The 24,408-nt window shown below is 41.6% G+C and overlaps 1 protein-coding gene and 1 pseudogene across 2 annotated transcripts in view; one reads left to right on the forward strand and one right to left on the reverse strand.

Annotated features, from left to right (window-relative positions):
- Positions 1-7,381, forward strand: part of LOC144454411 (uncharacterized) — a 20,064-nt pseudogene extending 12,683 nt beyond the window's left edge. The window contains exons 2-3 of the transcript XR_013482753.1: positions 1,389-5,828; positions 6,897-7,381. The product of XR_013482753.1 is annotated as an uncharacterized LOC144454411 (transcript). The remainder of the gene's footprint in view (positions 1-1,388; positions 5,829-6,896) is intronic.
- Positions 7,382-12,028: 4,647 nt separating this feature from the next.
- LOC110220099 (ADP/ATP translocase 3-like) overlaps positions 12,029-24,408 on the reverse strand; it is a 50,943-nt gene continuing 38,563 nt past the window's right edge. The window contains 1 exon segment of the mRNA XM_078146277.1: positions 12,029-24,406. Within this exon segment, the coding sequence (XP_078002403.1) occupies positions 24,000-24,406 (407 nt within the window). The 3' untranslated portion in view covers positions 12,029-23,999.

Consider the following 24,408-nt stretch of genomic DNA (forward strand, 5'->3'; position numbering starts at 1 on the left):
GAAACCTTCCTACTAAGATCAGGTGTGAAACAAGGATACTCACTGTCACTTATATTATTCAGTATTGTATTGGAAATACTAACAATATCACTAACAAAAAGCAACAGAAGTAATCAGAATAGGGAATAAAGTAATAAAACTAACTTTTTTTTGTAGATGATAGGATGATATACTTGGAATATCCCAAAGACACAATCAAAAAGTTTGTTAAAGCAGTAAATAATTTTAGCAAAGTAGCAAGGTATGATTTAAACCCATATAAATCATCAACATTCCTAAATATCACCAACAAAACCATGCAGGAAGAGATAGTAAGAGATACCCCATTTTAAATAACACTAGACAGTATTAAATTCCTGGAGTACATCTGGGAAAAGAAACCCAGAGAACAGATGAAAATAAATATAAATAACATTTTTTACAAATGAAATCAGATTTAAACAATTGCAGAGATAGTCACTGTTCATGCATAGGTGGGGCCCATATAAGACAATCTCACATAAAGTAATTAATATTATAAAGACCAACCCAATTAAATGACCAAAAACTTATTTTACTGAGTTAGTAAAAATTAGTAACATTCATCTGAAAAAACAAAAGGTCAAGAATATGAAAGGAACTAATAAAGAAGCAATAAAATGGAAAGGGGTTGAGCAGAGGCAGATCTTAAACTCTTTTATAAGCCCCTAATGTTCAAAACTGTGTGTTACTGGCTAAGAAATAACAAGATAGATCAATGGAACAATGAGACATGCAGTTTACAGGAGCAAATAAATATAGAAGCTTTGTATTTAACAGTTGGAAAGACTTAAGATGCAAGGGTAAATATTCATTAGTTGATTAAAAAAAATTGTTGGGAAAACTTAAAAGAAGTATCACAAGAATTGGGCATAGACCAGTATGTTAGATCATTTATGAAGATCAGGTCAAAATGGATACATGACCTAGACCTAAAGAGAGATACTACAAGAGAATGGAACAACAGGAAACAATCATTTTTGTACTTATTCATAGCAGAATAAGTTCTGAATACAAGAGAGAGCAGAGTGAGGTGCGAACCGAGCAATTTTGATTACATTAAAGTAAGAAGGTTTTGTACAGATAAAACCAACATAGCCACTATAAGACGACAGAAAACTGGGGGAAATTTTATAGATGTTCTCAGCTAAAGGTCTCATATATAGGCTCTCACAGCCCATCTGTCTTTTCTCCTTACAAAGATACAGCTTATTTAATGTCAACATTTGCTCTAAGAGTTCACAAAGTTTTGTTGGTTTGTAGACTGGTGATGAGAAAGTCATGAGCCACATAAATCTTAAGTAACTGCTGCTATTGCATACACTTTTGTGTGTATGACTTTTGGTGTATGTGTGTTTGTTTTCTTCAAGTGTAGAGACCAGATTCGAAGTACGTGAGGTGCCTAGAAATCTGGGAATTTTGTGGAAGAACATGACCTGCACAGATTCATGAATAATGGTCCCTGTGGCTTCAATTTGAGAGAAATCCATGACTCTAATATCAAGTTAGATACAAATCCAAAGAGCAACTGGGAATTTGATGAAATTGGAAAGAGATTCAGACAGTCTTCAATCCCAAAATCACTGTAAGAAAATGACCTCAGGCAATGACTGTGTTCAGGATAGTGAATATAGCAAGTGCTTTACTGAAGGGCTAGACCTTTTTCCATCCCATGGGAAGCCTCCTGAAATGCCAGTGTATCCAGGTAACCAATGGGAAATGGCCTTCAGCTGGAATTCAGATCTCCTTAGACATGAGAAATGTGACACTGGAGAAATGCTTTCTGTAAGTAATAAAGGTAGGAATTCCTTGAGTCAGAATTGTAAGCTCATGACTCATCAGCAAATTCCCATCAGAAAGGAGCCTAATGAATATAATGAATGGGAAGCAACCTCATCCCATCCTCATGTCTTCCTTGCCAACCTAGATTTCACCCTGTGATAAAAAGATATGCATGTCCTCAGTGTGGGAAGGCCTTTGGTTGGATCTCAGATCTTGACAGGCCTCAGAAGATGTGTACTGGGGAGAAGTTTTATGAATGTCACAAATGTGGGAAGGCTATCTGCTACAGATTACTCCTTATTGGCAATCAGAAAATCCACACTGGAGAGAAACTTTATGAATGCAATCAATGTGGAAAGGCTTTCACACCAAGGCCAAATCTTGCAGCACATCAGAGAATCCACAGTGGAGAGAAGCCTTTTGAATGTAATCACTGTGGAAAGGCTTTTACAGACAGGTGCAATCTTGCTGCACATCAGAGAAACCACTCTGGAGAGAAGCTTTATGAATGTAATCAATGTGGAAAGAATTTCAAAATGAGGCAGAATCTTGCCACCTACCTGAAAATCCACAGTGGAGAGAAACATTTTGATTTTTGTTTTTTGTTTTTTAGGCAGTTGGGGTTGAGTCACTTTCCCAGGGTCACACAGCTAGTAAGTGTTAAGTGTTTGGTCGGATTTGAACTCAGGTACTCCTGACTTCAGGGCCAGTGCTCTATCCACTGCGCCACCTATCTGCCCCAAGAGAAGCCTTTTGAATGTAATTGCTGTGGAAAGACTTTCACAGATAGGCACAGTCTTGCTGCACATCAGAGAATCCACACTGGAGAGAAGCCTTTTGAATGTAATTACTTTGGCAATGCTTTCCCCCAGCTTTCCACTCTTGCTTCACAACAGAGAAGCCACTCTAGAGAGAAGGCTTATGAATGTAATCAGTGTGGAAAGGCCTTCATGTTTAGGGGGTATCTTGCTGAACATCAGAGAATCCACACTGGAGAGAAGCCTTATGGACGTAAGAAGTGTGGGAAATCTTTCACATGGAGCTCACATCTTGATTTACATCAGAGAATTCACACTGGCAAGAAGCCCTAAGAATTAATGTTGAAATGCTTTCAGACAGGCCTCCAGCATTGTTAAACATCAAAAAGTTGATACTGAGGAGAAATCTTATTAATGTAATCAATGTAGAATGATTTCACACCTCAGATTTTGTTAAACATCAGAGAGTCCACACGGCAGACAAACCTCATGAATGTGGCAGAGCTTTTAGTTACCACTCTTAACATATGAAACAGTAGAGGTTCCACACTTGGGAGAATCCTCATAAATATAATCAAAGTGGTAGTGCATTCAGGTAACAATCCTCCTGTTGCCCATCTCAGAAGCCATATTAGATGGAAATGTCATGAATGAGGAAAGGCATTCAAATGGGGTTCAGAGTTTCTGGACTTTTAGAGAAACCATTCTGAGGAGCAGACCCCTGTGTACTCAGTGTGGGAAGGCTTTCAGCTAGAGATCATCTCTTACTTTCTATCAGAGGCTTCATTGTGGAGAGAAGTCTTACAAATATGCTCAGGGGGCCATGCTTTTCTCTAGAGGAGGGTGATCAGTAGACATCCTTATTCCTATCGGAATGAAGGTGGATAAAGGCAGTGGATGTGGGAAAGGCTTCCCCTTGAGCTCCTATTTTACTCTACTTTGGAGAAATCATGTTGGAGACAAAGCCTTAGGATCAAATTTCCAAAGGAAGGCCTCCTGCTGTAGCACAGACTTCATTAGGCCTCCCAAGGAAAGAAACCTCATTGAACATTTCCAAATTCCATCCTCTGCATGCAACCCTATAAATGTAATGATTTTTCTCGGAAATACTGTTTGGTAGCATTTCTTCAGCCGTTCCCAAAATAATTGATCCTCACTTTGTTTCCTAGTGTTTGCTGGCAGAAAAAGTCCTTCTTTCAGTGTTTTGGAACTGTTAGACATTAATTTCTGTAATGCTTTCTTTAAGGCACTAGGTGACATGGTGAATGAAGTGCTGGCCTTGGAACCACAAGGCCTGAATTCCAAATCAGTCTCTGGCACTTCCTAGTTGTAGGTCCCTGGGCAAGTCATGTGACCTAATCCTGCCTGAGTTTCCTCATCTGTACAATGGCGGTAATAAGGGCATCTACCCCCCATGGTTGACTCGAAGATTAAATTGGACATTATTTGTAAAATGCTTTGCAAACATTAAGTCACTATGGAAATATTGACTATTTTTGTGATTATCATTCCTTGGATAATTAGTCTCATAACAGAGTCAGTTGGCTAAAATGTATGGATAGCTCCACTGAGAAAGAGAGAGGGAGACAGAGAAACAGACACAGTCAGAGACAGAGTCCCAGAGTTTACCCAAGGGAAATTTGCTTACGTTTCTTAATACTATAGAGGAAGCCCATTTTCTTTAAAAAAATTGCTTTGTATGTTGTAAAACATCCTGTTTTATTTGAGATGTATTGGTATTTTTTAAAACTAAGGGTTTTTTTTAATGGAACTGGGGAAATGATCAAAGGCTAATGATTATCATGTGTGTATTATATGTACCTGGTTACTGAACCCCCAGTCAGTGGAAGGAATGGCCCTAGTTAATCTGATGTTTCCATATCCCAGGAGACATCAGCAAGGTCATCCAGCAGATGCCATATGAAGCCTCTGGCAAACGTTCCTTGGAAGTGTCACAGGAGTCAACAAATGAGCAACTACCATCTGCCAGGCACTGTGCTAAGCACTGCAGATACAAAGAGTGCAAACAGCAGTCCCTGCCCTCAGGGAGCTTACAATGTAGGGGGGGAACTGCAGATATGTACAAAGGAAACTAGATACAGGATAAGTGGGACAAATTTGCAGTGAAGACACTAGGATAGAAGGTTTCCTGCTGAAGGGTGGAGTTTAGCTGGGACTTAAAGGAAGCCAGGAAGGTCAGTGGTCAGATCAGAGGGTGGAGAGTATCCCAGGCATGGGGAATGGCCAGAGACAATGCTGGAAGATGGGGCAGCTAGATGGTGCAGTGGATAGAGCATTGGTCCTGGATTCAGGAAGACCTGAGTTCAAATCTGGCCTCAGACACTTGACTCGTACTAGCTGTGTGACCCTGGGCAAATCACTGAACCCCATTGCCTAGCAAAAAGGGGGAAAAAAATGCTGAGAGCTGGAGGGTCTGGTGAGTGAAATCTCCAGGAGCCCAGTGTCACTGGATGGAAGAGGACATGTGGAGCAGAAAGGGTGCGACAAGGCTGGAAAGGTGGGGAGAGGGCTGAGTCATGCAGGGCTTTGAGTGCCACAGGGAGGCTTTTGTATTTACTCCAGAAACAGTAGGGAGCCAGTGGTATTTATTGAGTGGAGTCAGAGCTCACAACCCAGCTTGAACAGATTAATCAAAACCTTGGCAACACTCACAGTCACTGGAGGGTATATGAGTGGAATCAAAGATTGAAGAACCTGCTCCTGGGAGAGCACTCTGGTTCTGTGCTCTAGGGGAAGTGGTCACAACTCCCAAAGAGGACTCCAGCATGGTTGTATGGTGGAACTTACGGGTTTCTGATGGGAAACCATGAAATAATTGTTCGTAATCCACCTTGTCTGCCCCTTCCTCTGTTGTGATTTAGGTGTATAACCTGTGTTTTTACTTCAGCTAGGAGAACAGTCCTCACTCTGAAACTGATTAATTAAACTACTTGATTCCTGGCACTCCCATCTCTAGGCCTGCTTTATTTGTCTCGGAGCATTGTCAGGTCAGAGACCGCAGCAGTAAATATCCTGCTAACATGCATTAGCGTCAGAAGTTTTTAAGGGGGGTGTGGGGTGAAGCCTTGAGCTTCAGTATGGGGAGAAGGGACAGGTGCTGCTCGATTCTTCTTTTGCAGAAGTCTCAGCTCACTTGACGAGTTCAATGCTCCCGCCTCTGGCTCCATGAAGGGCCACTGCCTGTGGTCAAGCCCAGCTTTTCATTGTGAGGAATGCTCCCGGGCCCCCTTTCTTGATGTGGATCAGTTGGTAAGGCCTGTGTGTTTAGTTTTTCATTCCTTTTTGGCTTGTTTTGTGGGCACATGGACTTGGCTTTGCATGATTCTTTTCTCTTTTGATGCAGGGCCAGCTATGGCCTGCAGCTTGTCTCTTCTCTCTTTTATAAATGCAGTCTGAGCAGGGTTTTATTTCTGTACGCAGTAAAGAATTGGGGGGGGGAGATGCTTGCACAGTTTGTTTTGTGTTTGGTTAACTTTTTGGTTTTGTGCTCGGATAGAAATGTTGACTTCTATAATTCAAGTGAATTGCTAGCACAGTGTGGAATACTTGTAACTGTGTACTTGTGTTTTGTGTATTTGTATTGCTACATTCCCTTACAGTGTGTTTGTGTATTGTGTGGGTTGTTTGGTTGATCCGTGTCCTTCGTTTTCAAAGAGGACCAAATGACATCATGATGCTAGAGTCAAGTTTCAGTGCATCTAGCTGTGGCTGATCAGACCAATGTGCACTCCAGACGCTCTGCCACAAGGCAGGCTCAAACCATCTGTGTGAACCTTTGGGGTGTATCTTGTGTTTCTCGAGCCATCTCAATTCTCCTTTGCTCATAGAGCGCAGCAACTTTTCTGATGTGGGTACTCCGTGCTGCGCGGTCCCGTGCCACTGTCTCCCATGTCACACAATCAATTCCAAAGTTCTCAAGAGACACCTTGAGAGTGTCCTTGCATCGCTTCTTCTGACCACCATGTGATGGGCACTTGCCCTGTGTGAATTCTCCCTAACATAGTCTTTTAGGCAAGCACACATTTTGCATTCAAACAGTGTGGCCAGCCCATCAGAGTTGCAGTCTCTGAAGCAGAGTTTGAATGCTTGGCACTTTAGTTGGAGAAGGGACCTCAGGGTCTGGTATCTTGTCCTGCCAGGTGATCTTCAGAATCTTCCTAGGACATTTCAAATGGAAGCGATTCAGTTTCCTGGCCTGGCACTCTGGGATACTGTCCAGGTTTCACAGACATACACCAATGAGGTCAGCACAAGGGCTCTGTAGACCCTCAGTTGGTAGTCAGTCTAATCCCTCTTCTCTCCCACACTTTCCTTCAGAGCCTCCCAAACACTGAGCTAGCTCTGGTAATGTGCGTGTCAACCTCATCATCCTTGTGTACATCCCTGGAGAGCACACCACCAAGGTAAATGAACTTATCCGCAGCATTCAAAATGTCTCCATTTGCTGTAACTGATGGTTCCACTTATGGATGGTTTGGTGGTGTCTGATGGAGCACCTGTGTTTTTGATCCACACTTTGTTGTGTCTCAGCTTCAGTGTCTGCATTGAGTGCACAATGTGCAAACAGAAAATCATGCAGCAACACTCCCTCCACTTTGGTCTTGGCTTGCAGCCTTTTCAGGTTGAAGAATTTACCATCAGTGCAGTAGCTGACCTTGATGCCATGCTCATCCTCATCGAAAGCATTTGACAACATGGCTGAAAACATCATGCTTAAAAGCATGGGCACAAGCGCACAGCCTTGTTTCACTCCCCTGGTAAGTGGGAAAGCATGAGAGCATTGTCCATTATCCAGAATCTGGGCAAGCATGCCATCATGAAATTGATGTACAATGCTGATGACCCGTTCTGGGAAACCAAGTTTTGACATAAATTTTCCATAAGCCTTCACAACTGACAATATCAAAGGCCTTGGTCAGGTCCACAATGTTGTGTACAGACCTATGTTTGGTCTGGCATTTCTCCTGGAGTTGTTGAGCAGAAAATACCACATCAACCATTCCTTTGCCCTTTCTGAAGCCACACTGACTCTCAGGTAGATGACCATCTTCTAGGTAAAGGATCAGCCCATGAAGGAGGATGCTGGCAAGAATCTTGCCAGTAGTGACAGAGAGAGACCCCCCCTTGTGATCATCACACGACAATCCATTTCCTTCACCTTTATAGAGATGGACAATGGTGGCATCCTTGATCTCCTGGGGGATAATCTCCTCTTGCTATATAACCTGGAAGATTTCCGTCAGCTTTTGTATGAGCAGTGGATCCCCTACCTTGTAAATCTGAGCTGGAATAGAATCAGCACCAGGTGCTTTGCCACATGAAAAGAGCCTCTGAATTCAAATGCATTTAATGGCATTCAAAACCTCTTCTTCAGTTGGCACTTTTGTCTCTGCCTCGCTGGGTCCTGTTCAAGGGGTCAGCATTCAGGTCCAGTGGGCTAGAGACCTTGGACTCAGTCAGAGGTTGGTATAGAGCCTAAGCAGTCACCTGGAAGTTGATGGCTAGGACCCTTAGAGTCTTGGCTGGAGAAAAATTTGAGATTAGGGAGTTTTTCACAGTCAGGGAACCATATGTTGAGGTTTAAAGGTTTAGGGGTGTTGGGACCCTAAAATCACAACATGTGGGTTCTGCCTGAATGAATTTGACCCAAATCTTCTTTCAGCCAAAGACAAGGTTTATTAAGACCCACCACATTGGCCAGGCTCTTAAGGAATCTAAACGTTTGTGATGCTAGTGAAGACAAGTGGGCTTGAGCAAGTCTCAGCCATTGGCTAGATTTTAAGCATCTCACTAAGTAGATGATTTTTAGGGCACCGTTTCTAGCCCCTTCCTGACACAAGGAGGTGAGCGTTACAATCCAGAAAAGGCTGTTCAGAGACCCAGGGGCGTGCCGAATCCCACTGCTGCTTCCAGTGAGAAAACGACCCTATGGCCTGGGCCACCTGTGTGCAGGGTTGTGACTCCAGCTCCCAGTGTATCCTCACCTGCTGCTTCATCACTTGCTTGTCACCAGAGGACTTTGAGAAAGGTAAAAATGGTGAAGTGGTGTGGGTGATGTCTTTTGACTGGCGTGTAAAATTGGATTTCAGTGAGGCAGAGTTGCACTAACTCATCAGCCGCACTCTCTTCCAGAAACATCACAGTCCAGTGGCAGGACGGAATCAAGATGCAGTGTGTGACCTTGGCTTCTTCGATGTCTAGCCAAGCTCTAAGTGCTCCACAGCACCTGCTTCAGCTGCCTTCAGGGCCATTGGAACAGATTGTTCTCATCCACCCATTCCACCAGTGGAAGTCTTCACATGCTTGGGGCAGATGCATCCCTAACTCACCAATGGGTTTGAGACCCCTCAGTTACCCTCTACCTGCACATACTGCAGCTTCTTGGAACCACAGATGAGGGTTAGGTGGAACAGGTGGACACCGAGGATGGAAAGCAGCCTTGAAGAGGGCTTGGCAGCCTTCACACCAGAGGTACTAGTCTTCCCTGAACACCCCCTACACCAATATACAGAATTAATAGCTTTTTTTAGGGGGAAAAAACAATAAAATAGATAAACCTTTGGTTAATTTGATTGCAAAAAACAAAGAAAACCAAATCACCAGTATCGAAAATGAAAAGGGTGAATACACCACCAATGAAGAGGAAATTAAAGCAATAATTAGTAGCTATTTTACCCAACTCTACTGAAATATATCTGACAATCCAAGTGAAATGGATGAATATTTACGAAAATATAAATTGCCCAGATTAACAAAAGAAATAAAGTAATTAAATAACCCCATTTTAGAAAAAGAAATCGAACAAGCCATCAATGAACTCCCTAAGAAAAAAATCTCCAAGCCTGATGGATTTACAAGTTAATGTTTCCAAATATTTAAAGAACATTTAATTTCTTTTAAATTGTATTAGTTTATGGATTTACAAGTTAATGTTTCCAAATATTTAAAGAACATTTAATTTCTTTTAAATTGTATTAGTTTATTTTGATTTATCAACAATCACTTCCATATGCATTTGAGTTTAAAATATTTCTCCCCCTTCCTCCCCACCACCCTGCTCAAGATGGTGCACAATCTGATATAGGCTATACATTTACATTCCTATTAAACATATTTTCACATTAGTGAAGTTGTAAGTAAAAATTAAAACCAATAAGAGGAACCATCAGAAAGAGGAAATAAAACTCAACAGAAGAGGAAAAAAATGATAGCGATTCAACTGCCATAGTTCTTTCTTTGGATGTGAATAGCATTTTCCATCACGAGGCCTCTGGAGATGTCTTAGATCCTTGTAATACTGAGAAAGGTTAAGTTTATCAATATTAGTCATCGCACAACGTGGCTGTTATTGTGTACAAAGTTCTCTTGGTTCTGCTCACTTTGCTCAGCATCAGACCATACAGGTCTTTCAGGTTTTTCTGAAGTCAAGCTATTCATCATTTCTTACAGCACAATAGTATTCCATTACATTCGTATACTACAACTTGCTCAGCCAGTCCCTAGTTGATGGGCATCCTCTCAATTTCCAATTCTTTGCCACCACAAAAAGAGCTGCTATGAATATTTTTGTACATGTGGGTCCTTTTCCCATTTGTATGATCTCTTTGGGATATAGCCCTAGAAGTGCTATTGCTGGGTCAAAGGGTGTGCACACTTTTATAGCCCTTGGGCATAGAAGAACAATTAATTTCAATACTATGCAAACAGTTTGGGAAAACAGACATAGAAGGAGTCCTACCAAGTTCCTTTTATGATGCAAATATGGTGCTGATATCTAAACCAGGAAGAGCCAAAATGGGGAAAGAAAATTATACAACAAATCCCCTAATGAATATTGATGCATGCCCAATTGATAAATGGTGGAAGGATATGAGTAGGTAGTTCTGAGAGGAAGAAATTAAAGCCATCTCTAGTCATATGAAAAAATGCTCTGAATCATTATTGATCAGAGAAATGCAAATCCACAACACTGAGGTACAACATCACACCTATCAGATTGGCCAACATGACAAAACAGGACAATGATCAATGTTGGAGAAGATGTGGGAAAACTGGAATATTAATGCATTGTTGGTGGAGTTTTAAAATGATCCAACCATTTTGGAGAGCAATTTGGAACTATGCCCAAAGGGCTATAAAAATGTGCATACCCTTTTCCTCAGTTATTAGCTTTCCTTCCAAATGATCTAGGTTATGCATCTCTTCTTCGAGGTCAGAAATGTTTTCACAGCCACAGTTGTGAAAGTTACCCCATCCTGTCCTTTTCAACATTTCCTATTGGATTCTCTAACATTCAGATGATCCATCTTATTTTTTCTCTCCTGTGCCCATTTTGTCCTCATCCTCGGATGTGGTATTGGTCTGAACCTTATTTCTGTTAAGCCTCTTTCCAGGTTTTGCAGCAATTGTTATCAAATAAAAAGTTGTTACTGAAGCAACTGATGGCTCTTGGATTTATAGGACACTGTGTTAAGTTCAGCTCTTTCTCATTTGTCCTCTTGTCTGTCACATTTTTTCATCTTTCATTTCATTTTTCCTCGGTGTCAAGTAGTTTGATGGGGGAGAATTTTTTTTTTTTGGCTAGGCAATGGGGTTAAATGACTTGCCCAGGGTCACACAGCTAGTAAGTGTTATGTGTGTGAGGCCAGATTTGAACTCAGGTCCTCCGGAATCCAGGGCCAGTGCTCTATCCACTGCACCACCTAGCTGCCCCTAATGGGGGAGAAATTTTAACAAATTGTGGAATAGGGGGAATCCTAGAAGGTAAAAAAACAGTTTGGATCATCAACCATTAAAAAGCTTTTGCAGAAGCAAATTTATTTGAATCAACCGGACTCCTCTCTAGCCTATCCTGTAGGAAGGTAATTGATTGATTTCAGATCTGGGAAGAGGCACTGACCCCTGATCTTAAAAATTTTATAACTTTTTGACACCTAGCACTTGTTTAATTCTCAATTTCATATTTCTCTGACCATATCAGTTGCCCTCTTTTCTTCTTGGCGTCCCTCTCCTCAGAGTTCTTACCTCCAAATGACCTCTATTTCCTTCTCATTCTGATTAAGTCATTCTCTCCTCCTCCTCCTCCTCCCCCCACAATGGTCTCTGACAGAAGTCACTGTCTGCAAATATGGAACATGGACTACTCCAAACTAGAAATAGTTTGTGAAGCTCTCCCTATGCAGCCAACAAAGTGCATGGGTCTTTCTTGGACTGGAGAGTCATGCTCCCTGGGAGAGCAAGTCTGTGTCTGATGTTTCAGTATCCATTGACATTCCTGGATGGGAACTTTGGACTTTACATTGGAGAATGGAGACACCTGAACCCTGCTCAAAAGGACCTATATAGAGATGTGATGTTGGAGAGTTAGGACAATGCTATCTCTGTGGGTAAGGATAGTTTTCCCTTGTGTTAATTTATTGCCTGAAACAGAAAAGTCTGAGGCACAAAGCTTCCAAGTATAATGATTTATTTGCGATGCTAGTAACTGCAACCTAATCAGATCTGCTGAGTCCTCTTTAGTCTGAGACAAATGGGTGATGTACAGAGCTTGTGTTTATCATAACAACAAAAACAAAAAACAAAAAAAAGGAATATACAGTCATGGAAAGTGAAAAAAAATCTTAAGAAAGTAACTTTGAACATAATTTAATTCTAAAAGACAGGTCACTTGAGTTGTGCTTAGGCTAGGTACTTCTGAAGCAAGTTGAGTGCACCTTGGGATCGTTGCCAATATTCGGAGTGTAGATGTGTTGGGAGCACATGGGATATTTCTGGGGTATAACAACTATTAAAACTAGGATTCTATTGGATCAGGACCCAAGTCCATCATCCTGCCTGCCACAGTGAGATCGCCTTAGAAATCTTGTTCTGCAGCAAGACTTCTGTGTTTAGGAATGCTGCTTTTTTGATACATGTGAATTTCTGCAGTTGCTGGAAAGAGGAAATTCCTTCAGGGGCTTTAAAGAAAAGAGGAACTTACCCACTTATACTTAAAAGAAAGGAACTTAGCTTTTAGAAAAAGTATTGTCATATTTAGCTTAATGCAGTGACTATTCCTAGAAACATATATGAAGAGTTGAAATTATCCACCAAGAAGTAATAATTACTAATAAAATCTTACTAATCTATTAATTTCTTCACTTGTGATTCACAATCTATGAGTTAGAGGCTGATTGAATTGAGATGAATTTCTTTCCCAGTGGTTTCCCATTTCTCTTCCCATGAGCAGGCCTTCAGCTGTCATCACCCACTTGGTGAAACCAGAAGCCAGAATTCCAAGTTGCCCTTGTCCAGGTGAGTGACTCAGGAGGAGGCTGATGGGATTCCCTGTTCACTTTCCTCATCTAAGTGGCAGGACCCTTGGAATCTTGGACATAACCTTTGACCACTTTATCCACTGGGGAATGGATTGTTGGTATTAAATCTTTCTGGTAGTTCTCTAGATATTGTTGGAGAGCAGAGCCTTGTTAGAAATATTTGATGCAAAGGCTTGTGTTCTTTTGGTTGTTTGTTCTGGCCCATTTGACTGTTTAACTCCTCATCGTCTTCCATTGCTTTTTATCAGTGTAAAATCATTTTGGTTTGGTGCCTTTGAAACGGTCTATTGTTTGTATCTTTGCTTTGAAGGCTGAAAATGCTTTTCTTGGTCAAAGTAGAGAAAGTGACTTTATCTGGCCCCTTTCAATATTCCATACTATATTCTTTAATATTCAGATCATCTCTTTTTTTTTCCTCTCTCATGTTCTCATTTTCACTTCGTTGTCCTGTAATATGAAATGTTGGTAGGAACCTATTTTCTCCTAAGCCTCCTTCTTGATTGACCAGCAGTTGTTATTGGATAAAAAGTTGTTTTTCAAGGACGCTGCTCTCAGATTTATGAAATACTATATTTCTTTAGTTCAGCTGTTATCATCCATCCTGATCTTACCTGTCCCTCTAATCTACTTTTCTATTTTTTTCATTTCCAAGTAGCTTTGAGGGGAAAATTCTTAAATAATAAAGGAATAGGGAAGATCGGGGAAGCTAAGAGATAGTTTTAATTATATAAAATATTTTGAAGTTTTACAGAAACAAAATGAATTCAATTGCTTTTTTTTGTTTTTGGCGAGGTGATTGGGGTTAAGTGACTTGCTCAAGGTCACACGGCTAGTTAAGCATTAAGTGTCTGAGGCTGGATTTCAATTGCTTTTTTAAAAAAAAGCCATACTGCTAATTGAGAAAAAAAATATTTGTTATACAATGCTGTGACAAGAGCTTGATATTACATATATATTGGGAATTGACTCAAATATTTATGCCCTAAAGCCACTTCCAAATGGTGGTCAAGTGAACTGAACAGTTTAAAGAACAGATGGGCATGATCTTGACCTTGCCAAAAGTGCTCGTTCACTAATAAGAGAAATCTAAGCATGTTTAAGAAATTCACCTCCATCTCATACCCAACAGCTTGTCAAAGATGCTAACAAAAATAGTGGAAACTGATCATGTCAAAGGTACTATGGCCAGACTGGAATACCAATTTATAGATGATTGGTAAAGCTTTATATTTATCCAGACTTTCTGGACAATAATACTTTGGAATTATGTGAGAAAATTCACAAATGTTTTACTACCCTTTGACCTAGACTGATGAAAAAAAAAAAGGTCTTCTATGTAAAAAATAGTCCCAGCATACTATCTGGCAACAAAATACTGGAAAGAAATGAGTGCCTATTGAGGAAGAAATGCCTGAATCAACTGTCCTAATGTGAATGCCCTTGAATATCATTTTGTTATGAAAAGAGGATGATATGAAATTTTCAGAGAAGCAGGAAAAGACTGGCATGAAGTGAAGGTGAACAAAGGAAGCCCATTTTCTAGGACTGTATTCACAGTGACTGCGTTATTTTAAACATTCCTTCAGTAAACATTTGTGAAGGGCCTACTGTGTGCGAGGCACTGTGTTAAATACTGGGGATATAAAAAGAGGCAAAAGATAGTCCCTGGCCTAAAGGAGTTTATAATGTAATGGGGGAGACAATATGCAAACAAATATATACAAATCAAGCTATAGACAGGATAAATAGGAAATAATTAACGGAGGCAAGGCACTAGGATTTAATAGGGAGTGAGGAAGGCTTCCTGTAGGAGGAGGGATTTTTAGGTGTGACTTAAAGGAAACCAGGGAGGTCAGTAGTCAGCAGAGGAGGGAAGAGCATTCCCAGCATGAGGAACAGCCAGAGAAAATGCTCGGAGTATCTTGTTAATGGAACAGTCAGCAAGCCAGTGTCCCTAGATTGAAGAGCACATGTTGAAGAGTGAGTTATAAGAAGACTGAAAAGGGGGAAGGGGACTAGATGAGGAAGGGCTTTGAATTCCAAAGCATGTTGAATTTTATCCTAGAGACACTGGGAAGCCACTGGAATTTACCTGGGCAAATGGTGGCAGTGGTGGTGGTGGTGGTGGTAACATGAGCAAGGAGACTTGGGTTTTTTTAAACTGTCCATAGTGACTGAATGGAGATTGGATTGGAGTGGGGAGGAACTTAAGGCAGGCAGGTCCACCAGCATCCACTGCAAGTAATCAAAGCATGAGGTGATGAGAGCCTATGTTAGAGGGGTGGGCGGGTAAGAGATGTCAATAATGAGAATACTTCATGCCCTTCTAATTTTGATGAATTGTAGTGAATGATATTAGTTAATTCCTGATAATTGATGATGGAACCTGCCATCTCCTCCACAGAGAGGTGAGGAACTCACATGGTGAACTGTGGTGTGCGCTATCTGCTACAGTCATTGCTGGTTTGTCATGCTTAACCTGGTTTTCATTCCCACCGGGCAGGATTAGCTTGAACAGGTTGGGGTGAGTCCTAAGTGGCTGGTGTAAAAACTACAGCAAAGAGCAAGACTCCTGTCTAGAGAGCTGGCCTTAGAGTCAGTTACCAACCTTTGTGGGTCTTCAGAGTTTACACTCCTTGACTGACCTCCAGGGGGCCCTTCTGTGCTCTATATCTGTAATCTGTAATCCTATGAATTTAAATTTTACTTTCATATCCAATTTTGACAAACCCAGGCCTTTAAATATATACAAAAGAATAAGGAAAAGCAAATTAAAAAATAAGTATTTAACATGGAAGAACAAACCACCAAAAGTTTTTAAATGATTGTACACTTGTCCTTACATTTACATTCTTTGGCAACTCTTAGCCCCACCCTCAATCAGGTAATATCCACATCATTGTTCTTGTTTTCATTGAATGCATTATTTTCATGTTTTCTGTGATACTGTGATTTTTACCTGTTGACGTTGGCTTTAACTCTGTGGCTGCAGCCAAACTACGTGGTTCCTTGAGACCTGCTTGCTTCACTCTCCATCATTGCACTGATGTCCTCCATCTTTCTCTGGAGAAATCTTTCTAATTTTCCTGGCACTAGATTGTTCTTCCAATTTGTGTACTACATTTTATTCTTATTCTCCAACCAACTGACAGTAGGTTTTTAGTTTGGGTATTTAACAAATAATTCTGCTGGGAATGTTTGTGGAGAGACAGACACAGAGTCCCAATTGCTTCCCACTTTCTGAATTTTTTCAGCTCATCATTTTACTTCTGCAATGATACTCAACTGAAAATGAAGCTCTTTTTCTCTGAGTCCACTGTTTTTGGTGCCAGCTATACATGAAGTCATCAAGTGTTTGTTTATTAAGTGTATTAGTATATGATATCTATGTGGCAGGTACTCTGAGGAGTCCCAAAAGTACAAATATGAGCAGAAAGAAGTGATTTCAGTGTTCTGGTGTGTAATTTATTTTATATTGGTCAGCTAGGTGTCCTGTTCCTTTCTTCTCACCAACCTTTCACTTCGTTCCCCTCTCCACCTCAAAGAAATATTCATTCTTCCCACTTTACATTTTAGTATCTTTTTCTTTGATAGAAAAGGCAGAACCAGGAACTGAAAATTAGACTTCGAGTTCCCTGAGGGCAAGGATTGTCTTTGGCCCTTCTTTGTATCCTCTTTGCTTAGCAGAGTGCCTGTCACATAGTAGGCCCTTCATAAGAATTTATTGATGGAGTGGTTAAGAAGAATAGCTGCTCATCTCTTATTTCTCTAAGATTCACTTAAGAGCCCAGCTGCAAAATATAAGGATTCAACTCTGACAGAGGGCACTTGTCTAGAAACATCTTAAAAGGAAAGAGAACCACAAGATTGTCCATGGTATCCCAACGTGGGATAGTCTGGGAAATGGGAAATCAGGTTAGAGAGAGAAGGGAGGGGTGGAGCCAAGATGGTAGCATGAAAGCAGTGACTTGCTTGAGATCTCCCCCAAACCCCTCCAAAGACCCATAAAAAATGTCTCTAAACAAATTCTGAAGCAGCAAAACCCACAAAAAGACAGAGTAAAACAAATTTCCAGCCCAAGACAGCCTGGATGGTTGATGAGAAAGGCATATCGCACCGTGTATGGAGAAGAGTTTGGCATGGGCGCCAAGGCCACAACGAACCTGGAGCAGGCCTCAGAGGAATGAATCACAGGCAGCTGTGGAGGTTTCCAGACTTCTCAATCCAGGAACGCCAAAGACAACTTAGAAGGTCAGTGGGAAAAGTCTGTTTTTATGTTAAGACAGGAGCTAGATCAGAGCCAGTTCCAGAGCCCAGAGCGCGGGCGCCAGGGTGGTGGCCCCTTCCTAGCCCAGATCAGGGAGAGCTAAGTGGTGAAATGAAGGGCTGAACACCAAAACACAGCCTGGGTTGGTCAGGTGGCCTATGTTCAGTGTTGTGGCCACCTTTGCCTCAATGATACAGAGATGTCTACAAACAGATACTCTTTCCTTTGAGTTTGGGTTTCTGATCTCAGATCTACCCCCACCCCAGACCGAATGAAATTCAGGACTCCCCAGGGAGATCTCAGTTATTCTCCTATGCCTGGGGGGAGGAAATAAAGTCCTTTAGGCACCTACTCTCCCAACCTAGAAATATAGCCATTCACATTTATACTCCTTGTTACTGTTTCTTAATCAGCTTCCAACAAAACACCATCACCTCACAACTGGACTATTACAATAGCTGCTGGGGGAGGGGGTCTGCCAGCCTCCGGACTCTGCCCCTTCTGGTCTGGCCCCGAAGTCATTTTCCCAAAAGTGCTGGTCTGACCACGTCCCATCCCTCCACCACTCAATAAACACCACTAGCTCCCTACTGCTTCCTGGAGCAAATACAAAAGCCTCCCTTTGGCACTCAAAGCCCTGCATGACTCAGCCCTCTCCCAGCTTTCCAGTCTTGTCACACCCTTTTGTCACATCCTTTCTGCCCCACATGTTCTCTTCCATTCAGTGACAGTAGCCTCCTAGAGGTTTCACTCACAAGTCCCTCCATCTCTCAGCATTTTCCCTGGTTGTCCCCCATTCCTAGAACATTCTCCCACCTCTGCTCTGACCACTGACCTTCCTGGCTTCATTTAAGTCCCAGTAAACTCCCCTCTCCTCCAGAAAGCCTTCTCCAAGTCCTCAATGGCTCAGTGTCTTAATTGTACTAATTTATGTCTTATGTGTCCTATATCTCGCTTACTTTGTACACATTTCTAGGTTGTCTCCCCTTACACTGGAAGCTCCCTGAGGGCAGGGACTGCTGTTTGCCACTCTTTGTATCTCCAGTGCTTAGCACAGTGCCTGGCACATTGTGGTTGTTTGTCCATTCCTGTGACTTCCAAGGAACATTTGCAAGAGGCTTCATATGGCATCTGCTGGATGACCTTGCTAATGTCTCCTGGAATATGAAAACATCAGATTGACGAGGGCCATTCCCTCCAATGACTGGGGGGTTCAGTAATTACATTGAATGCCAAAGACAGTTTGGAAGGTCAGTAGGAGGGGTCTGTGACTGTGGTGGGAGAGAGGCTCATTTCCAGGCCCAGTCCTGATGGGGCACCCCAGGGTGGCAGCTGCTTCCAGAGCTTCCAACCCACAGACTGAGGGGTAATTAAGTGGCTGATCAGAGGGAGACTGCAGGGATCTCTTTGGTGGTGTGGAGTTGTCTTGCTTTACCCTTGCTTGGATCTGGGTCACAGTTCTGAGTGGTGGTCCTGGGGTAAGGAGGAGTGCTGGCATGATGGAGCTTGGGGTGGTGGTAGAAAGAAAATCCTCATCACAGTTCTGAGGCAGGAAAGAGTGCTTGTGGTCACTCGTAGACCAGAGCACAGGAAAGGAGTAAACACCTCACCCTTGAGCATACCATCCAGGAAGAACTGGAAACTTACAGGTGCCTAGAAGTATCTCTGAAAACATCTGCACAAAACCCCTGAAGCTTGGGAGAGTACATTCTCCACACTGGAAGCAGGCCCTACCTTAACAAACAGTTCATAACTGAAGTAATTGGCTGGGATCATGAGCAAACTTCGCAAAAAAGTCAGACTGTGGAATCTTCCTTTGGTGACAAAGAAGATCGAAACACACAACCAGAAGAAGACAACAAAGTCAAAGCTCCTACATCCAAAGCCTCCAAGAAAAATATGAATTGGTCCCAGGCCTTGGAAGACCTCAGAAAGGATTTTGAGAAGCAAGTAAGAGCAGTAGAGGAAAAACTGAGAAGGGAAATGAGAGTGATGCAAGAAAATTATGAAAAACAAGTCAACAGCTTGCTAAAGGAGACCCAGAAAAATACTGAATTCCTTAAAAATACTGCTTCCTTAAAAAACAGCCTAACCCAAATAGCAAAAGAGGTCCAAAAAGCCAAGGAGAAGAATGCCCTAAAAATCAAAATTGGGCAAATGGAAAAGGAAGTCCAAAAGCTTACTTAAGAAAATACTTCCTTAAAAATTAGAATAGAGCAATTGGAAGCCAGTGACTACATGAGAAATCAACACTGTAAAACAAAATAAAAGAATAAAAAAATATAACCAAGGCTTAAGGAAGGAATAACATATACACTCAATTGGGTATGGAAATTTATCTTACCCTACAGGAAAATGGGGGGAAGGGGACAAGAGAGGAGGGGGATGATAGAGGGCAGGGCAGATTGGGGGAGGGGGTAATCAGAAGCAAACACTTCTAAGGAGGGACAGGGTCAAAAAGAGAGAGTAGAATAAATGGGGGAAGGATGGGATTAAGGGAAATATACTTAGTTTTTCACAACATGATAACTATAGAAGTGTTTTGCATGACTACACATATATAACCTCTATTGAGTTGCTTGTCTTCTCCATGATGGTGGGTGGGGAGAAAGGTAGAAAATTTGGAACTCAAAGCTGTGAAAAGAAATATTAAAAAAAGTTTTCACATGCAACTGGGAAACAGGATATATGGAAAATGGGGTATAGAAATCTATCCTATCCTACAGGAAAATTGAAGGGGAAGGGGAAAAGAGAAGGAGGGAGAGACAGAAGGGAGGGCAGATTGGGGAAAGGAGTACTAAGAATGCATGCCATCTTGGGGTAGGGGGAAGGACAAGATGGGGAGAAAATTTGGCACTTAATCTTGTGGAGGTGAATGTTGAAAACTAAAAATAAATTAAAAATAAAGAATATTCTATGAAGAGGTGGTAAATACTGTATATTCTTGGAAGAAAAATAACTTAACAGTGATCCCTGAAGAGAAAATAAAGAAATTAACAAGTAAACTTCCTAAAACTCTGTAATAAAGTCTGTTTTGGCTAGGCAATGGGGTTAAGTGCCCATGGTCACACAGCTAGTAATTGTCCTGTGTCTGAGGCTGGATTTGAACTCAGGTCCTCCTGACTCCAGGGCCAGTGCTCTATCCACTGCACCACCTGGCAGCCCCTTGTAATAAAGTCTTCATTAGAGAAAAGTATGAAAAAAATTGTAAAGAGAGATTACTCACAATATGGCCTCAACTGGGGGTATGAGACTATTTCAAACCACATGAGTTCTCTATTTTTATAATGAGGGTTTAAGAAGACACTGGCTATGATGTATCAGTCAAAATGTCTTCTTTGTGATTGCTTTCAATTTTTGATGGAATATATTCTTTCATTTTAATATTTAATTACATATATATATTTTTTCCTTACACAATTTGGTTTAAGTGACTAGCCCAGGATCACACAGCTAGGGTCACGTATTTGATCCCAGATTTGAACTCAGGTCCGCCTCACTCCAAGGCTGGAACTCTAACCACTGCGCCACTTAGCTGCCCCTTAATAATTATAGAGAAATAAGAGTAACTATGTGGGGAAAGGAGGGTTCCTTGCTTCCTTAAAAATGTAATATTTTATCAACTGGGGCTAGAGGTTGATATTGACAGTTTATAAAATTACATTATTTCAACATGCTACTAGAACTCTAGAGCACTGGGGATCAGGAGTCAAAAGGCAGACAGATGGATATCGCACAAGAGACTGAACACTTCTTCCAATCCTTTGATGCTTGGGAGAGCTCAGCTCATTTACCAATCTGCTACATGCAAAATGTATGTTTAGCAGAATGGTATAGTATGATTTGCAAGAAGTTGTATTATTTTGGAGCAATTCTTTCTCACACATAAAAATCTCTTCACATTTTAGTCCCTTAGATTTTATTTAAAACATCTGATTTGTCTTGTATCTGTAATGAATAATTTCACTTTTGGCTTCCTTTATTTCTCTATTGAACTTCTGTGCAATTAAGGAATTTATTACTATTTCCTGATTTTTTTTAGATTCCCAAGAATAAAGATATTTTCTTTTCACTTGGTGTTCTGAGTCATGACTCTTCTTTGCATTGTATTCATTCATAATGTGAACAACCATGATAGGAATGTCATGCTTTTCTTTGTTAATAATTCATCTGTTGCATCCCTCACTCGCTCTTAAGAGAAGCTCTTGCACTTCCCCTTCCCCCCACAGTCTCTCTTTCCCACTATGGGGTGAACTCATGTACTCCAAACCTCCACAGAAGGAGGTCAGCTCACACATGTCCACATTTGCCCCTGGCTGCACTACTTTGGAACTTCTCACTGACTCTGCCACCATGTCCCAGTGCCTTTTGCCCCAAATCTCTTCCTTTGCTGTGTTGTCTTGCCCTTGAAAATGAAAACTCCATCAGGAGAAATCTTTTCTGTTTGAATCCCCAGATGTTAACACAGTGCATGGTACATAGATGGTGCTTAATAAATGCTTACTGACTTGTGACCACCCAGACACTCTCATCTGAGGATCCTGCTTTTTGTTTTCTCCACCATGATTTCCAAATCACATACTTTTCAAATCTTTTTATTCCACAGCCTTCATTCTACTAATTATATCCAGTTGTCAGTTGTATGCAATTGTGTGCTTGTTGTCTCTCCCATTAGACTGTGAGCTCCCTGAGGGCAGACACTGCTGTTTCCCTTCTTTGCATGACCCCTACCCAGTACAGGGCCTGGAACATAGGAGGCATTTAATAAGTCCTGTCCTTTTTAGAACAGTGCCTTCTTTCCTCCATTCTCTAAGAAAGTGGGAGCCTTGTCTTTGCAAAGGCCAATGGAGACCACATTCTAATTTAGTTTAGGACAAACTCATTTCCATTTGCTGCCAGCACCTCAAAATAAAGGCCAACTCCTTTGGCTTAATCTACAACCAAAGTTTGATTGCTGGGCTTGCAGTTCCCAGGTAGGTCTGAGCCAGGAGGTGAGAGAGGTCAGATGGCCTACCTGTACTCTAACTGCAAAGAAGTGGTCCTTGTTCCCACCTTCATGACATGATTCCTGCTTCACTCAGCCCTTTAGAGGCCACCCAGAGGCCCTGCTCTCCTTACTGGGAACACATTTCAATTGGCACAATCCTTATTTCCCTAGTGCTGCATATTTAACATTAGATTAAAAAGTATTTAGGGTTAGAGTCACTTAGGGATGAATGCCTCTGACTCTAACCCTCCTACTCCACCTCTGACTTTAACCCTAATTGGCTGTGATTTAGGGCTCTCAGCCCCCTTCACTTTTCACAAGGACATTATGGATAATCTTATTCTGGGCAAACTCCAGCCCAGGCCTGAATGGATTTAAGCTGCTCGGGTTTGGGTAGAGACATTTTCTTCTGCCTAGATAGCCCAAGACTAGGGGTGGTCTAATTGAACAGCTCAGGATTAAGACACAATAAGTCACTAACTCAAGACCTCATTTTAACATACCCCACCTCCCACTGTGTTGACCAATCAGAGTTGATTGGCACCCTTTGGGAAGTTCTACTTTTACAAGGGCATAACCCTGTACCCCCAAATCCCAAATGGAGCCAGTTCTAAACTGTCCCCTTAGGGAGGCGAGTTTTGGACTAAACTCCCATGTAATTCATGTCAAGTCAGCTTGAGATAAATTAAAATATTGACACACGCACCCTAATTTCATTTTTGTTTCTTTCTTAGAGCAGACACTATTTCAAAATTGGGGTTCTGCAGGCTGAACAGGCCAAACAATGAAAGCACCTTACTAGGTGGGTTACTGGACAGAGTGCCTGGTCTGGAGTGAGGAAGACCTAAATTCAAATCCAACCTCAGACCCTACCTGGGTGACCCTGGGTAAGTCACTTAACCATATTTGCCTCACTTTCCTCATTTGTAAAATGAACCGGAGGAAAAGGCAAATCACTCTAGTACTTTTTTCCAAGAAAACCCCAAAATAGTTCCAAAGTGTCAGATTCAATTGAAAACCCCTAAAATGACCAAAAAAGAAAAAAAAGCCAAATACACAAACAAACAAACAAAAATCCCAGCATCTTCAATGTGCCAGGCACCATACTAAGGCCAACAAGGCTTTTTGGAACAATTTTTGAAAATGGGACAATGCTGGGGGAGGGGAACAGGGTATTTTACAGTTGTTCCTTTAGATATGGGGAAAGAGAATGACTAGGAGGCCAGAGAGGGTCCTAAGGGGAGGGCAGAGCACAGAGTAGTGGAGATTAAAAAGACACCAGAGGCATCTAATTAGCAAGGGAAAACCAGAGCAGGGGGGAAAGTTTGTGCTGCAGCAGTAGGCCTTCCCTTGGTAATTAGATTCCAAAGTTTTATCTCCAGTATGATTTTTTTTTGGATAATCCAGGAGTTTTAGAGTCTTCTGCATATTTATTGTTTTACAGCAGAATGCCCAATAGTCAGCTGTGCAAAACAGTATATATAGTGCTTAAGTACAAATGGGAGACATGATTTTTTAAAATAAATACTTAAACACAAATTTATGGTCCTACAAGAGAGCATTTAAACTAGATGGTCTAAGTTGATCTGCCTCCTTGGACCCACAGTAACTGTTATATCCCAAAAAACCAGTGGAATCAATATACTGAATCAACATCAGTTCCACTGTGTGAATAATGGATCACAATAAATGAGCCCCTTTTTCTAGGAGCATTTCCTGGCTCCCATCACATGATCTGGCCTGGATAAAAAGACAACAGGAATTTCTTGAAGGTCAATAGTCCAAAATGCCAAGTATGGCTAAGTATTCTACAAGATCTATATTCACTGGTTCCTTTAGTTAGGGTGTACTTAGATTACTTTCTTGAATTCATCACACAGGACAAGCCAGAAAGCTCCACCCATGCCTCTAAGAACATTGGGCCATGCACCCTTGAAGAAAGCTTTGCCACCCTCAGCTTTAGCAATCTTTCTCCAGCAGTCAACTGTTCCAGTGTACATGATATCAGCTCCTTTGCATCCAGACGGCATCATCATTCGCAGCCTTACTGTATCAAAGGGATAGGAGACCACATCTGCTACAGCAGTCACTGTTTGAGCAATCATCCAACTTATCACAATGTGAGTATTCTTGGGATCTGGGAGCATACCTTTTGCTGGGTCATAGATTCCGAAGTAAGCTGCTCTATAGATAATGATACCCTGCACTGAGACATTGAAACCTTGATACAAGCCACGAATTCCATCAGACTTGGTGTCA

Source organism: Phascolarctos cinereus, unplaced genomic scaffold, assembly GCF_003287225.1.
Source record: "Phascolarctos cinereus isolate Bilbo 61053 unplaced genomic scaffold, phaCin_HiC Scaffold_726;HRSCAF=1367, whole genome shotgun sequence".
Classification (NCBI taxonomy): Eukaryota; Metazoa; Chordata; class Mammalia; order Diprotodontia; family Phascolarctidae; genus Phascolarctos; species Phascolarctos cinereus.